Genomic DNA, 18,081 nt, shown 5'->3' with positions numbered 1-18,081 from the left:
AAATATTGGAAGATACATTTTAATATTTTATTAAATGAATTTATAAATTCACATATTTTAATAATTTTAAAAAAGTAAAATAATTTAAATAACTTCTATTATATATCAATTCTAATCTGATGTCCTTAATAGTCATTTTTTATTCTCACCTCACCGTTACAGCTGCATTTGAATCCAAACACACACTCCACCATTGTTTCTAATCTCACCGCTACAGTATCCAATCTCACCGCCACCGCTGTTTTTAACCTCATCGGAGGTAAACACACTGCCCATCCAAACTAGCCCTAAGTCTGGATCTTTACTTAATGGTCTTGAAATACTAGTATAATTGATTTATGCCTTATGTGTTAGGATTTATGCCATTATTGCAGTGATTTCATCATAGTTTACTTGTAATCTTTTAATTGGTTCCACATGATTATTTAATATTTTTTTGTTGATTGTTCTTTGTGGTTTTTACATGTGAAGCAAATATTAGTTCATCGATTATTTAAGGTTTAACTAAATCAAGTTGTATTACATGGTCGATTTGTTAGTTTTGATGTCCTAAGCTTTTGATATAATAACATATAAGACAAATTATATATATATTATATCCTAAATCATTTAGTGAAAATATGATTAAAATTTTATGAGACATTTTCAAAGACTTGCAAAATACTCAAAAAATGTTTTAATTTATATAAATATTTTTAGATTAATATCAAAGTGTTTTAAGGTGTTTAAAATGCTTTAAGGGATTTTGACATGCAAGTCTCGAGACATATAGTATATGATTATATGTCTTGAGACATGAAAACTTCAAAGCAAAAAACTGATTCAAGAGTTGCCAAGTCTCAAGACAATTGGCAGATTGTCTCGAGACATGGCCTGTCAACAGTTATATAATGACTATTTATCAGCCATGTCTCGAGAGATCTTGCCAAGTCTCAAGACATACATTGTAGGGACATTTTTTAAGCTCGCAATTAATGTTTCCAATTACCAGAATTCATCCCCAATGACCATAAACATCTACAAGCTTGTTCCTTGATAAAAATACACGTCAAGAACACTTCAAAACTCAAGAGAGATATCCAAGCATCGAGATCAAGAGAGAAATATTCAAATCTTTATTATTTTTATTTCTTTTGTAAATATTCTTTGGGAGCTTATTGTTAGATTATTTGTCACTCTCATTTCATTTCTTTGAGAGCTTAATTTTTTTTTAAATACATGCCTTATAGAGGTTTCTTTGTTTACTTTCTTTCATATCACCAATTGTAAATTGGGAGGGTTTTAGTTGAGTTATAAAAACTAAAAAGGGTTCTAATTTAGCCATAAAAGTTAGGTTGAAAGATTCTATCTAAGCCTTAAGGAAAATATAGTGTTGTAAATGTTATACCTTCTCCTTGAAAGGTATTAATTCTTATAGAAAATTAGGAAATCCTTGGTGGAGTTAAGCAATTGGGCCGAACCACTATAAAACTAATGAGAAAACAATTTATATTAGTAGGCAATCTAAATTGTTCATAATCTATAGAGTTAGATTAAACAAATGACTCATGTTATAACTATTCGTCTATATAAAACTGATGAAAGAAATAATTTGTCTTAGTATCAAATCTGGATTGAATCTAAGCATAGAGACATGAACAATGATATCGAATTTATCTTAAAATCCATTCATGGATTAATTTACTTGTAAGTCTATTTTGGTATGGATTGGGTTTTTGACTCCATGTCAAACAAATATGCACCGGATTGGGCCATTTCGGACAGCAGAGAAATTTGGAGCAACAAACATGGGCCTACCATAGCCAGATATGGCCCACAATACATCACGTGACACTCACACCGCCATTCGTTTATATCCCTAAAATTATAAAACCAACCGATTCCTATTTTCTTTCATCTTTACTCGAAAATTCTCACACTCTGTCTTTGCTTAGAGGGCAGAGAGGCAGGAAATAAGAAAACAGGAAGTGAGAAAAAAAACTCAAATCCCCTCTAAAACCCTAATTTCCAATTTCATTTCATTTCTTTCTTTAGGCTGAGGTAGAAGCTTCTCGGCCAAAGTTGCCATGTGGAGCAACAACAACAACGGCGCTCAGATTGCGCCACCGGGAACTGGTGGATCCACCATCCCGCCGCCTCCAGCTGCTCAACCTTCGTACACCGTGCTGGCTCCGCAGAGTACGCCACAGGATGCCGAGGCCAAGCTGGAGGAGAAGGCTCGGAAATGGATGCAGCTTAACTCTAAGCGATATGGAGATAAAAGGAAGTTTGGTTTTGTCGAGACGCAGAAGGAGGACATGCCTCCTGAGCACGTCAGGAAGATTATCAGGTGAGAGCTTTATTATTTCGTTTTTTACATAATTTTTTCTAGATTAAAGATTGTTAAGCTGAGGTTTTATCTATTTGAAGAATTGCTAAGCTGGTTAGGTCGGTTAAGATAGTTTCCTCTCATTGTTTTTTTTTTTTTAATTTCATCTTATTTCCCCCTATTTTGAAGGATATAGAGTGTTCTTCGGTCTTATCTATTATTTATATTTCTTGTTGGACATGGAAAGCTTCGCTTAGGTTCGTGTTTCTGCTATGATTTGAGAGATTTTTGGTTTCATGTCTTATGTTTTGTTAAGACTAGAGAAAACCTTATATTATGAAGCTTGCATAGGGCATTTTAAGAGAAGGAGAGGAAGACATGATTACTTGTGGAAATTATCAAAAAGATGACTGCTTATTGAGTTTGCATAGGAATGGCTTGAGTAGGTTGCTATTGTACAATATGATCTGGTATTCCGTAGGGGTTGTTCTCTTGTTCTTGTGGTTGGATCAGTTCATAAGTTGCCCCTTAGAAGTTCGAAGTTCTTACTTCATGGTTACTTCTTCACTATATAATGGAATGTAAAGGGAAAGTTAAATTGTAAAATGTATCTGTAAAAATGGCTTGTGTTCTATATTTATTTTCTCCTTTGATACCTGATTCTTCCAAGATGTGCAGGCTTTTGAGCTAAGAAGTTTCTTTATTTTTGATCAGTTTTATCTTCACCAGTTAATCTTTAATATTTAAACATTTTTTTCTTTTGAATTTTATTGAAGGCATGGTACTCTCTTGGTTGAGTTAATATACCCTTGCCCTTTTTATGATGATTTATAGTTTAATGTTCTGATAGTATTATTATTTTCTCTTTCTTGTTGCCTTAGTCTTTTAGGATGGGTCCTGACTTGTCTGCTGTTGGATCTAGTACTCTGAACTTCCATTGACATGATATGCATGATGCAATAATGGTTAACTTTTTTTTCTCTCTGGCAGAGATCATGGAGACATGTCTTCGAAAAAATATCGGCATGATAAACGTGTTTATCTAGGGGCCCTTAAATTCATTCCACATGCAGTTTATAAGCTCCTTGAGAATATGCCAATGCCTTGGGAGCAGGTTCGTGATGTGAAGGTCTTATACCATATTACAGGAGCCATAACATTTGTGAATGAAATACCATGGGTTGTTGAACCAATTTATTTAGCACAGGTATGCTTATTTCCTTCCCCTCATACAACAAACTGACTCCGAATTGAGTTGTATCTCAGTTCAATTATACATGGAAGTAGTATACTGCTGTTGTTATTGATTGAGTTATCTTCATCTCTACAGTGGGGTACGATGTGGATCATGATGCGGAGAGAGAAAAGAGATCGTCGACATTTCAAGAGAATGCGGTTTCCACCATTTGATGATGAGGAACCTCCGTTAGACTATGCTGATAATTTGTTAGATGTCGATCCTCTAGAGCCAATTCAGTTGGAGCTGGATGAAGAGGAAGATTCTGCCGTACATGCATGGTTTTATGACCACAAGCCTCTTGTCAAAACAAAGCTTATCAATGGTCCAAGTTACAGGAAATGGCATCTATCTCTTCCAATAATGGCTACTTTGCACCGGCTTGCTGGACAGCTGCTTTCTGATTTGATTGACCGTAATTATTTCTACTTGTTTGACATGGAGTCATTCTTCACAGCTAAAGCATTGAACATGTGCATACCTGGTTAGTCTCCTTCCTTTTTGTATTACTCTGAACTTCTTTTTTCCTACGGTCATGAATGTTTTGAAATTAAGGTTGGTTGATGCTGCCTTGTGGGATTAATAAAGTTGATCGATAATTATGTTGCAAATGTAATCATTGGAAGCAGTATTTCAAAGCTTCTTAACTCTTGTATTGCTTGCATTTACTGGCATTTTGATCACTTTTTATTATTTGTTTTTAATCGCGTGGGATTTGGTGGTGGTAGAAGATACTGTAATGGATAAATAGAATGAGATAATAATTTCCCATTTCTATCTTTATGCCATGTTGTGGCTGTGAAATCAGTCTTCTTTGAGATTGATAAAATGATTATTTCTGTTTGCTATTTGTCTTTATGCTGCTTGAACTCATTCTCCACAAATTGTGCATATTTGTAGGTGGTCCTAAGTTTGAGCCTCTATACCGTGATATGGAGAAAGGGGATGAGGACTGGAATGAATTTAATGACATAAACAAACTAATTATCCGGTCACCTCTTAGGACAGAATACAGAATTGCTTTTCCTCATCTTTATAACAATAGGCCCAGGAAAGTAAAGTTGTGTGTGTATCACACTCCGATGGTCATGTACATTAAAACAGAAGACCCTGATTTGCCAGCATTCTACTATGATCCTTTGATACACCCCATAACTACCACAAACAAGGAACGGCGTGAGAAGAAAATTTATGATGATGATGATGAAGATGATTTTGTCTTGCCTGAAGGGGTGGAACCTTTGCTGAATGACACACAGCTTTACACTGACACCACTGCTGCTGGGGTTTCTCTTTTATTTGCTCCACGTCCTTTTAATATGAGATCTGGTCGGATGCGACGTGCTGAAGATATACCACTTGTCTCAGAGTGGTACAAGGAGCATTGTCCTCCATCTTACCCCGTTAAAGTGCGGGTTAGTTATCAGAAATTATTGAAATGCTTTGTGCTGAATGAGTTGCATCATAGACCACCTAAGGCTCAAAAGAAGAAGCACTTGTTCCGGTCTCTCCAGGCGACCAAGTTTTTCCAGACGACAGAGCTTGATTGGGTTGAAGCAGGTCTTCAAGTTTGCAAGCAAGGGTACAACATGTTGAACCTGTTGATACATAGGAAAAATTTGAACTACCTTCACCTGGATTATAACTTCAACTTGAAGCCTGTGAAGACTCTCACTACAAAAGAGCGCAAGAAGTCACGTTTTGGCAATGCTTTTCATCTTTGTCGTGAGATCTTGCGTTTAACAAAGCTTGTAGTTGATGCTAATGTCCAGTTTCGACTTGGTAATGTTGATGCTTTCCAATTGGCCGATGGTCTGCAGTATACATTTTCCCATGTCGGCCAGTTGACTGGGATGTATCGATACAAGTACCGGCTCATGAGACAGATTAGGATGTGCAAAGACTTGAAGCATTTGATTTACTACCGCTTCAATACTGGGCCTGTAGGGAAGGGACCTGGATGTGGATTTTGGGCACCAATGTGGAGGGTATGGCTGTTTTTCCTCCGTGGCATTGTCCCTCTTCTAGAAAGGTGGTTAGGAAATCTGCTTGCACGACAATTTGAAGGGCGTCATTCAAAAGGAGTAGCCAAGACTGTTACCAAGCAACGTGTTGAGAGCCACTTTGATCTGGAACTTCGAGCTGCTGTCATGCATGATGTTCTTGATGCCATGCCAGGTGAATTTTCAACTGTTCCTGTTTGTTACAATATTTATTTTGTCGTCGTCAGTTTCTTATTCTATCATGTTTCTAATTAAACTACAGAGGGCATTAAGCAAAATAAAGCTAGAACAATATTGCAGCATCTAAGTGAGGCATGGCGCTGTTGGAAGGCAAACATCCCATGGAAGGTAAAATCCTGACTTAATATGTTTTCTGTAGTTTTTGACATGTGCTAGTTGTCTCACTGTTCTATTCTTTAGGTTCCGGGTTTGCCAGTTCCCATTGAGAATATGATTCTTAGATATGTCAAATCAAAAGCTGATTGGTGGACAAATGTTGCTCATTACAATCGTGAGCGTATCAGAAGGGGTGCAACTGTTGATAAAACAGTTTGCAGGAAAAACTTAGGCAGATTGACACGACTCTGGCTGAAAGCTGAGCAAGAACGACAGCACAATTATTTGAAAGATGGGCCATATGTCACTCCAGAAGAGGCGGTTGCGATCTATACTACAACTGTGCATTGGTTGGAGTCCAGAAAATTCTCACCCATTCCATTTCCTCCCTTGTCTTACAAGCACGATACGAAGTTACTTATCCTTGCCCTGGAGAGGTTGAAGGAATCTTACAGTGTAGCTGTAAGATTAAATCAACTCCAAAGAGAAGAATTGGGTCTAATTGAACAAGCTTATGATAATCCTCACGAGGCCTTATCAAGGATCAAGCGCCATTTGCTTACCCAGCGTGCCTTCAAAGAAGTGAGTTGGTGACTGAAAGTGGCTTTCTTTTTTTGCTTTGAACTTCATATTTTATATCTAAATTTGAACTTAAATTTATATATTCTTTTTCAGGTTGGTATAGAGTTCATGGACTTGTACAGCTATTTGATTCCAGTCTATGAAATTGAGCCCCTTGAGAAGATTACAGATGCTTATCTTGACCAATACCTATGGTATGAAGGAGACAAGCGCCATCTGTTTCCTAATTGGATTAAGCCTGCAGATTCAGAGCCACCTCCACTTTTGGTTTACAAATGGTGTCAAGGTATAAATAATTTGCAAGGGATATGGGACACGAGTGAGGGGCAGTGTGTGGTAATGCTTCAAACAAAATTTGAGAAGTTCTTTGACAAGATTGACCTGACAATGTTAAACAGGTATGTTTTCATGGAAATATTTTGCTCATCTCAGTATAGGCTATGTTGGATGTCTATAATATTTTTTTGTATTTCGCAGGCTTCTACGATTGGTTCTTGATCACAACATTGCAGATTATGTTACTGCAAAGAATAATGTGGTGCTGTCTTACAAAGATATGAGCCACACAAATTCGTATGGTCTTATACGTGGTCTTCAGTTTGCTTCTTTCGTTGTCCAGTATTATGGACTTGTTCTGGATCTCTTGCTTCTTGGATTGACTCGTGCTAGTGAGATTGCTGGTCCACCCCAGATGCCGAATGAGTTCATCACTTACTGGGATACAAAAGTTGAAACCCGGCATCCAATTCGTCTGTACTCTAGGTACATTGATAGGGTGCACATATTGTTCAGATTTACTCATGAAGAAGCACGGGACCTTATCCAGCGATATCTTACTGAGCACCCTGATCCGAACAATGAAAACATGGTTGGATATAACAACAAGAAATGCTGGCCAAGAGATGCGAGAATGAGGCTTATGAAACATGATGGTATGTGAAACCTTAATGATTCGAACCTTTTAGGACAAAACTGCTTTTGGAGATGGGATTTCAGTTCTAATTTTTGTTCTTCTTGATTTTAGTTAATCTTGGGAGAAGTGTCTTTTGGGACATGAAGAATCGTCTGCCTAGAAGCATCACTACTTTGGAATGGGAGAACAGCTTTGTTTCTGTCTACAGCAAGGATAATCCAAACCTTCTTTTTAGCATGTATGTTTTCTTAGTAGCTCTCTTTCTTCTTCTGAAATTTAAAGAATTTCTGAAATTTTCATTATATTTAGTATGCTTGAGGGGTGTTAATTTGACCAATCATTATGAGGAATTCATGATGTGTATTGTTCATCTGGAGCTTTAAGATGGATGATAGATGTCTGTTGACATGCTGGTTTTGATCATGGTCCGTTCTTGCCCTAGTGGTAGAATGTATTTTGTTAAATTTGATCATGACTTTTTCATATAACTTTGTTATATAGGTATAATAGCTATGTATTTGTTGAACTTTATTTTCCACAGTTTATATGAAAGGCTTCTGAGTAGTTGTATCTTTTTTCTGTCTCACTAATTTACCTTGTGTAGACTTTGGCTTTCCATTTCGGTCATGAATATTCCTTCCGTAAACAGTTTGACTGATACAGTATATTCATTTCTGATCTCTAGGTGTGGTTTTGAAGTTCGGATACTTCCAAAAATAAGAATGACTCAAGAAGCGTTTAGCAATACAAGAGATGGGGTTTGGAATCTGCAGAATGAACAGACAAAGGAGCGAACTGCAGTTGCTTTCTTACGGGTTGATGATGAGCACATGAAGGTGTTTGAGAATCGTGTTAGGCAGATTCTCATGTCTTCTGGGTCAACAACATTTACAAAGATAGTCAACAAATGGAATACTGCCTTAATAGGTATTTGTTTGACCATATTCATTCTGGTTTTTACTGTTTGATCTATGATATTATTGAATTTATTCCTCTTTTTCGTTTTCTGTTGAATAGGTCTTATGACTTACTTCCGTGAAGCAACTGTGCATACACAAGAGCTTCTAGATCTACTCGTTAAATGTGAAAATAAAATTCAAACCCGTATCAAGATTGGACTGAATTCAAAAATGCCTAGTCGGTATGATTTTTTTTAACCTACTTCTCGTTTCTTTCTTTCTCATTTTTGTGATCATGATAATTTTCTTAACAAACTGTGATGCCTCAGATTCCCTCCTGTAATTTTTTACACTCCTAAAGAGATTGGAGGACTTGGCATGTTATCCATGGGTCACATATTGATTCCGCAGAGTGATCTCCGGTACAGTCAGCAGACTGATGTTGGCGTAACTCACTTTAGGAGTGGAATGAGTCATGAAGAGGACCAACTGATTCCTAATCTTTATCGGTACATACAGGTAAAATCAATTGCACTCTTTTAGGTGTTTTCCTTACTCAGGTCTTGGTTGTTTGTTTGATCATCTTGCTGCCTTTTAACAGCCATGGGAGAGTGAGTTCATAGACTCACAGCGTGTTTGGGCTGAGTATGCTCTGAAGAGGCAGGAAGCACAGGCACAAAATAGGCGCCTAACCCTTGAGGATTTGGAAGTGAGTTTCTCTTTTCATTTTCTTTAGTCAATGCATTTATTGTAATGCTATTTACGTTTGGCATTTTGCTCCTGTTATTTACATTTTTTTCATGCTATTGCTCTAATAGTTTATTTATTCCACGTGATTTTTGCGTCATACGAAATTGTGTTCTGATGACATTCTCTTGGATTTATCAATAGGATTCATGGGATAGGGGAATACCACGTATAAATACCTTGTTTCAGAAGGACAGGCACACATTAGCATATGACAAAGGATGGAGAGTACGTACAGACTTTAAGCAGTACCAAGTTTTGAAGCAGAACCCATTCTGGTGGACTCACCAAAGGCATGATGGCAAATTGTGGAACTTGAACAACTATCGAACTGATGTTATCCAAGCTCTTGGAGGTGTTGAGGGAATTCTAGAACATACCTTGTTTAAAGGAACATAGTAAGTACTTGTTTTTAGTTATATAGTTCATAGATCACTTACTTAATTTCTGTGCTTGGCAATGACATGGATTGGTGTATCTTATTTTATGTTTGTCTTATTCCTAAAATTACAGCTTTCCAACTTGGGAGGGTCTGTTTTGGGAAAAGGCTTCTGGATTCGAGGAGTCAATGAAGTATAAGAAGCTCACTAATGCTCAGAGATCTGGTCTTAACCAGATTCCTAACCGTAGGTTTACTCTTTGGTGGTCACCTACAATCAATCGGGCTAATGTTTACGTGGGTTTTCAAGTGCAACTAGATCTAACTGGAATTTTCATGCATGGGAAGATTCCAACCTTGAAAATATCTTTGATTCAGATTTTCCGTGCCCATCTGTGGCAAAAAATTCATGAGAGTGTGGTTATGGATCTTTGCCAAGTCTTAGATCAGGAGTTGGATGCTTTAGAAATTGAAACTGTTCAGAAGGAGACAATCCATCCAAGGAAGAGTTACAAGATGAACAGCTCTTGTGCAGATATTCTTCTCTTTGCAGCTCATAGGTGGCCTATGTCAAAGCCTAGTCTTGTGGCAGAGTCCAAGGACATGTTTGATCAAAAAGCAAGCAATAAATATTGGATAGATGTACAGCTCCGGTGGGGTGATTATGACTCGCATGATATTGAGCGTTACACTCGAGCCAAATTTATGGACTATACAACAGATAACATGTCTATTTATCCATCTCCCACTGGTAAATTTTACCTCCTTTACCCTTGTCTTCCTACTCTTTTATATGTCTTTGTTTTCTCTGGCCTAATATAATCATATCTATCATGTTTATGTAGGGGTAATGATTGGCCTTGATCTGGCTTACAACTTGCATTCTGCATTTGGTAATTGGTTCCCTGGTTCAAAGCCACTGCTCGCTCAGGCAATGAATAAGATCATGAAGGTAATGTAGTTTTACTGATTTAATACAAGTTGATTCATACTTGATATAATTTATAGTTTAGATGTTGGACACTACAATTATTGTTAAATGCTAGCATGGGTATAAATCTAAAGGGTTGAACTAATTTTTCTTTCTTTTTTCTTTTAAATCGTTATACAGTCAAATCCAGCTTTATATGTCTTAAGGGAGAGGATAAGGAAAGGTTTGCAGTTATATTCTTCTGAGCCTACTGAGCCGTATCTGTCATCCCAGAACTATGGGGAGATCTTCAGCAACCAGATCATTTGGTTTGTTGATGACACCAATGTGTATCGTGTGACAATACATAAGACATTTGAAGGGAATCTCACGACAAAACCCATTAATGGTGCCATCTTTATTTTCAATCCACGGACTGGACAGTTGTTCCTAAAGGTTTGTTTCTTCAATAGTTTCTTTTCTAAGCTAATTCGTCCATTGTGAAGATCTCAACTGGATGACATTTCCCTCTTGCAGGTCATTCACACCAGTGTCTGGGCAGGTCAAAAGCGTCTTGGTCAGCTTGCCAAATGGAAAACTGCTGAAGAAGTTGCTGCTCTTGTGCGGTCTTTGCCTGTTGAAGAACAACCAAAGCAGATCATTGTTACTCGAAAGGGAATGCTTGATCCTTTGGAGGTTCACTTACTGGATTTCCCTAACATAGTTATCAAGGGAAGTGAGCTGCAACTCCCATTCCAGGCTTGCTTGAAAATTGAGAAATTTGGTGATCTAATTCTGAAAGCTACAGAGCCACAAATGGTTTTGTTCAACATCTATGATGACTGGTTGAAGAGTATCTCATCATACACTGCATTCTCCCGACTCATTCTGATCCTTCGTGCGCTTCACGTGAACAATGAGAAGGCTAAGATGTTACTGAAACCTGATAAGACAATCGTTACTGAGCCACACCATATTTGGCCTTCTCTAACTGATGATCAATGGATGAAGGTACTTGTTATTTTTATTCATAAAACATTTTCCAATATGTTGTAGAATCGTGCATCCTTCATTGCAATGCAGTACATTTAAGAATGATGTCTTGGTGCAGGTCGAAGTTGCTTTAAGAGATCTGATACTTTCCGACTATGCCAAAAAGAACAATGTGAATACATCAGCCCTGACACAGTCTGAGATTCGTGACATCATCCTTGGAGCTGAGATTACTCCACCCTCTCAACAGAGGCAGCAGATAGCAGAGATTGAGAAACAGGTTATGTTTCTGTTTGTCCTACTATATACATTGCTGATTTAATTTGGTTTATTATTTTATTTTTAATAAAATGAGAACTCTTTTACTAACTAGGAGCTATTACGTTTTGAACTGTCACTTTCAGGCGAAGGAGGCAAGCCAGCTAACAGCTGTGACAACTAGGACTACAAACGTGCATGGTGATGAGCTCATTGTCACCACCACAAGTCCCTATGAACAAGCAGCATTTGGGTCCAAGACAGATTGGCGTGTTAGAGCAATATCAGCTACTAATCTTTACCTTCGAGTCAATCATATATATGTGAACTCAGAGGACATAAAGGTACAAATCTCGCTTATGTGAGATTATTTATCCAGAAAAATAGGACTTTTTTGAGAGTATCAGTTGATCTAGAGGCTTATATATCTGCTGATATGCAGGAAACTGGGTTCACATATATCATGCCAAAGAACATTTTAAAGAAGTTCATCTGTATAGCAGATCTCAGGACTCAAATTGCTGGATACTTGTATGGAATAAGCCCTCCTGATAATCCCCAGGTTAAGGAAATCCGATGCATTGCCATGCCACCGCAATGGGGTACTCATCAGCAAGTCAATCTTCCATCAGCTCTTCCTGAACATGATTTCTTGAATGATCTGGAGCCTTTGGGATGGCTCCACACACAGCCAAATGAGCTTCCTCAATTATCGCCACAGGTTTGTGTTGAGTTTATTTATTTATTGATGTTCAAATTTAATAGAATATTTCAGTGTTGTAGTTTATCATTGGAAATCAAATGCTATAAAACTAATAATTGTTCTCTTATCGTGCATATGTAAACACAGGATGTGACATCCCATTCTCGGATATTAGAGAACAACAAACAGTGGGATGGAGAGAAGTGCATAATCTTGACATGCAGTTTCACTCCCGGTTCTTGCTCATTAACAGCCTACAAGCTTACCCCAAGTGGTTATGAGTGGGGACGGGTTAACAAAGATACAGGAAGCAACCCTCATGGTTACCTCCCAACGCATTATGAGAAGGTGCAGATGCTCCTAAGTGATCGGTTCCTTGGATTTTATATGGTAAGAGCATCCATCCCATTGGCTAGTGTTGTTGAACTACTAACCTTAATGTTATTGTTCTGAATTGTGTTGAATTTTGGTTTGATAGATACCTGACAATGGTCCGTGGAATTACAATTTCATGGGAGTGAAGCATACAGTGAGCATGAAATACGGGGTGAAGCTGGGGACACCGAAAGAGTACTACAATGAGGAGCATAGGCCGACACATTTCCTGGAGTTCAGCAACTTGGAAGAAGGTGATACTGCGGAAGGAGATCGGGAGGACACTTTTACTTAAATCCCTAAATCTGTTTTTACCAAAGACTCCAAATCCTACTATGTATGAAATGAAGGAAAAAGAATATTTGCATTGCATACTCGTTTTAGTGCTGAACCCGCAACATGGATGGAGGAGGCTTAAAGCTTGTTTGTTGAATAGTTGCATGTACTAAATCCCAATTGTAAGAATGCTTTTTGGAGTTGTAAATATGAGTAAGAACTAGGATTTGAATATGTTCTTCAATGTTCTAACACCTCAAATGTTGGGGTAAACACAATATGTGCCCAAGAAGCTCTGCTCAGGTTAGGTTTCAATAGTAACAGACTTATTTGGTTTAGTTTATTTTATTCGAATATGTTTAATTATATTTTTATAACTGGATTTTTGAATATTCAAAAATTCACTTTGGTATTGGTAGGTATGTCGTTTTTGTTTTGTTACCAGTACACCTGGACCAAAAAGTTTATGCATATTTTTGAATATGGATTTGTAGTTTAGATTTTGGTTTGTTAATAAACTGATGCATATATGCATAGAAGTATATTTATATACACATATATTTCAAAACTATTAACTAGTTTCAATTATATTTTAAATATAATTATAAGATAAAATGGTTAAGTTAATAAAATATAAAACAGTTGAAACATCAAAATATTGGTTGGTAAAAACAAAATTTAGACTAACTGATACTGATTTCTACTGTTACTATATCGATATGAGCATCTTAAATTTGAGATCCGGTGAATATGATTTTCCCACAACTTAAATTAAAGTGCGGATCTTTAATTGCAATAAAATTATTGAGTTCAAACATTTTAAACTAAAATTTCAATCTTATATTGAAGTGTATCTTAAAATACCTTATTTCAAGTTATAATTAGTTTGGTTTCCCAGCTAGCGTTGGAACCAACAAGGTCCAGTGCTTCATTCCACCCGTTTAAAACTTTTACATGCAAACTGTCAACAACACTATTGTTGTTCCTTAATTGCAATTAATTTTAATATCAATATACTTAGTAAACAGTATAAGTTATATTTTTCGAATTTATAAACCAACTCTTGCAAAGCAACCTTTTCTTTTAATTGCGACGTTAAGAAAATTGTTACGGAATTTTTAAATTAGGTGGGCTGAAAATAATGCTTTGCTATTTATTAACTCATTTCAATATATATTTTCTAAGTCATTTTAATAATTAATTTGACTCCAACTAATTAATTATAACCCGAATAAGTTCGGAACAACTTTAAGTCTTTTATAAATTCAAATTGAATATTGGAGTAAAATTCTTATTTTAACTTTAATCTTTTAAATCTTCTATACTTTAAATTTTCAAATTCAAATCTTAACAAAATAAATTAATTTCAAATTTTTATTGTTCCAATCAAAATTCAAAATTTTATTTTCAAATGAATTTTTTTTGAAAGTGTTACAAGTACAATCAAAATACAATGTGGACTGTCCAAGGAATCATAATGTAGTATTAAATTATTACAACACAAGTGGGATAGGAACCAATACACTCTAGGCTAAGCCCAACAAGCTAAACTGACTGGATTAAAACCCACATATGACAACTGAGATTCAAAAATCCACGTATATTAGAAAAAAGAGTTTAAATACATAGATTTAAAAATTCGAAATTGAATTTTCAAAGATTTTTTTATTTAAGGAAAAAGGTATTTTAAAATACCTTAATTTCATTTGAATAATTTCCTTTCAATTTCATTTCCTTACCGACCTTCGAACCTTGATAAGGTTGTAGTGCGAAAACACAGCCTAACCAACAAGGTCCAGAAGAGCCAGTGCTTGCTTTCACCCATCAATACTTTTATATGATCTTCCACCGTCACACAGCCCAATCTCAAAATACCAACAAATACTATTCTTGTTTTTTAATATCAATTATTTCTTACTTTCTGGCTCTACTCTCAATTTTTTATTAAATTGGGTAGACTTAAAATAATGATTTGGTATTTATTATCTCATGTACCAAATGTATATATATAGGTAAATTGTATCACATGTCATGTCATTCAATTACCAGTATTTTTATTACTCAATTATGGATTTTTTTTGTCATCCAATTATAATTAAAAAAAAGTTATCTAACTAATTGAGGTAGTTTTTTTTGTCCATTTTGTTACTTGCACTAACGGGAAGGTGATGTGGTAGTTGAAAAATATGTATAATAACAAATTTAGTCCTCAACTTTTACATATTATATCGATTTAGTAATAATTTTAAAAAATTAACGCTCAAAATTTAAAAATGATCTCAATTTGATCTTAATCCGAAAAATTAAAGAAATATATAAAAATAAAAAATTCAAAAATATAATAATAAATTTAAAATATATAAAAATAAAAAAATGATTGCTGACAAGATATAATAATATATAAAATTTTAAAATATATAAAAATACATAAAATTTTTAAAAACATAATAATAAATTTAAATTTTATATTAAATATAAAAAAAATCCTTCCCCCACCGTCCCTCTCCCTCTCCCTCTAAATCGAAAAGCTCCACAAACTCTTGGCTTGTATCGTCATTAGAATTCGCCGACGAGGGTTTCATCAAAGAAAGAGCGAAAGAATCCTTAGGCATCGTCATGTAAATTTTAGTCCACAACTCAATCGGTTCACTAGTGGTGTTTTCGATATTGATCGAATTGAATGCAATTGCCCCCACGAATACAAATTGAGGATTCCCATTTGAAAATGAGAATGGTGCATGAATTATGAGAGGACCTTCCTCATGTGGATTGTAATCACAAACAGATTTGTGTTGAGCCGTGGGTGGTCCTACTATGTGGAAACCCACAAGCCCCTTGTGCCCTACAATACAAAAAGGGCAGCAACAACCCTTTTTTTTTAAAATTATCATGGTGAAATTGTGTGCACAAGTTGAAAGAAAGAAAAGAGAAAAAGTGTGAGTTTTGGAAATTTATTTTTACATGGATCAACTTTTGTATTTTCCTTGATCAGATGTTAATTCGGTGTCCGTTGGAGCTAATTTTTTACGGTAGTTAGTAGACTCGAAGAACTTTAATTTGTACATTCATATTTTCGTTTAGGGCATTATAGCTTCGAGTTTTCAGCTTTCAAAGTTAACATCTTTTTGGTGATATTCTCAACTTTTCTCTTAAATTTTGCTTCAAATTATTTGTTAATAGCCTTGTTTGAATTGTAAAATCTTTCTTTATGGAGGCTTGGTTGTGATCTTGTAGCGAGACTTTGATTATAGTGAAAATTTTGGTGGACTTTCAAGTCCTGTGGTTTTTACCCTTTGCTTTAAAGAGGTTCTCCACGTAAAAATTATGTCTCGGTTTATTATTTTTCTTTACGATATTACGATTGATTTGCACCGATTGTTGATATATTGTGTAATTAGGTTTGCCATAATTACTAAATTGATTTATTGGGAGTGAAATTACATCGATTGTGCTTTCATGTTGTTTTGTTGGGTTCGACTTCATCCTAACAAATTGGTATCAAAGTTTAGTTCTCATATTTCGTAATCATGGAAATTAGCAGTAGTGAGATGATTATGTTGAATGACACAAATTATTAACTTTGGTAGAACAAAATGAAAGATCTTCTATTTGTGAAGGCTTTGAATCTTCTTGTTTTTGCTACTCAAAAACTTGAGTAAAAAACCGATGAGGAGTGAGAAATCGAGCATCAGTATGTATGTGGTTTTATTCGGAAATTTGTTAAAGAGAAAGCTTATAATCACATTGATCAAGAGACACGTGCGGACACATTATGGAACAAGCTTGAAAACTTGTATGCTTCGAAGTTTGACAATAACAAGTTGTTCATGCTTAAGAGAATGATTATATTGAATTACAAGGAAGAGACTTCTATAGCTGATCACTTGAATGAGTTTCAATGTTTATTAACTCAACTACTTGGTATGGGAATTAAATTTGATGATGAGATTACGGGGCTTTGGCTGCTTGCTACTTTATTAAACTATTGGGAAACTTTTTGAGTTTTACTCATTAATGCTACTCCGAAGGATATTATGACCTTTAAAATTGCTAAGAGTGGTGTGTTAAATAAAGAGGTCAGAAGGTCTCAAGGTTCTTTATCATAGTCCGAGGTGTTGCATAGCAGAAAATGATTTGATCCAAAGTAAATATTGTGATGAAGAAGTTTATTGCAGCTGCTGAAGCGTTCAAGAAGTAGCTTTTGATGAAGTTTGTGCAAGACCTCAACTTTGCTCATGAAATAAATATCTAACTGTCAAAACAAAGTCTGCGATATTCTTGGATTATGTAGATAGTGGTTGTCCTATTCCTTAGGAGATTAGTTGCTTTATTTACTCAGTTTTTGTTATGCCTATTTTGTGTCTTTTATGTTATATTTCAGCCTATATAATGACTTCATTAGTTATCAATAACATAGGTGTAACTCTTTTTCTCATCTTGTATTTTTACGAGTTAACACTGGTATCCGAGCTAGGTTAAAAGAGCAGCAACTTATTAGAGAGAAAAAGTTAAGAGCGAGTTACAAAAAAAAGGAGTGTGTATTAGTTAATTTTGCAGCAGCAAAACTAATACTCTGTAACAATGGCATCTAAAACTTTTATTCAACCAGCAATTCCTCACTTTGATGGTCACTATGGAAAATTTTCTTCGGTCTAAGGAGTATTGGCAGGTCGTCTCTGAAGGAATCACAGGACCAGCAGCTGGTACGATGACAGATGCGCAGAAGACAGAGTTCGAAGGGATAAATTTGAAAGATCTAAAGTCAAATAATTATCTTTTCCAAGAAATTGATCGCACAATCTTGGAAACTATTCTTTGCAAAGACACTTCCAAACAAATATGAGATTCCATAAACAAGAAATATGAAGGTTCAAACAGGACCAAGAGGTAGCAGCTACAAGCTCTATGATTCGAATTTGAAACATTGCAAGTGAAATCAGGAGACTCCATTTCTGATTTTTTCTCAAGAACAATGTCGATTGTCAACATGATGCGGATTCATGGTGAGAAGATGGAGGATGTGATTGTTTTTTAGAAGATTCTTCGCTCAATGGCACCAAAATTCAACTACGTGGTCTGTTCAATTGAAGAATCAAAGTATATAGATCTATCACTTGACGAACTGCAAGCCTTTTTACTGGTTCATGAGCTGAAAATAATTC

At 35.7% G+C, this 18,081-nt stretch overlaps 1 protein-coding gene across 1 annotated transcript; it reads left to right on the top strand.

The window, feature by feature from the left end:
* The first annotated feature begins 1,901 nt into the window (after window positions 1-1,901).
* On the top strand, window positions 1,902-13,331 carry LOC105776195 (pre-mRNA-processing-splicing factor 8A). Its single transcript, XM_012598728.2, has 23 exons — window positions 1,902-2,329; window positions 3,299-3,515; window positions 3,639-4,029; window positions 4,446-5,723; window positions 5,811-5,896; window positions 5,969-6,466; window positions 6,560-6,864; window positions 6,944-7,398; window positions 7,491-7,617; window positions 8,065-8,306; window positions 8,397-8,520; window positions 8,608-8,797; window positions 8,880-8,987; window positions 9,170-9,423; window positions 9,539-10,155; window positions 10,250-10,356; window positions 10,516-10,770; window positions 10,852-11,325; window positions 11,426-11,587; window positions 11,712-11,909; window positions 12,008-12,286; window positions 12,416-12,658; window positions 12,747-13,331. Exons 1-23 carry the CDS (start codon window positions 2,067-2,069, stop codon window positions 12,936-12,938), a joined length of 7,065 nt encoding a protein of 2,354 aa, XP_012454182.1. The 5' UTR covers window positions 1,902-2,066; the 3' UTR covers window positions 12,939-13,331.
* Window positions 13,332-18,081: the final 4,750 nt, after the last annotated feature.

This window comes from Gossypium raimondii, chromosome 10 (genome assembly GCF_025698545.1).
Source record: "Gossypium raimondii isolate GPD5lz chromosome 10, ASM2569854v1, whole genome shotgun sequence".
Taxonomy (NCBI): Eukaryota; Viridiplantae; Streptophyta; class Magnoliopsida; order Malvales; family Malvaceae; genus Gossypium; species Gossypium raimondii.
This window is presented reverse-complemented; position numbering and strand designations above follow the sequence as displayed.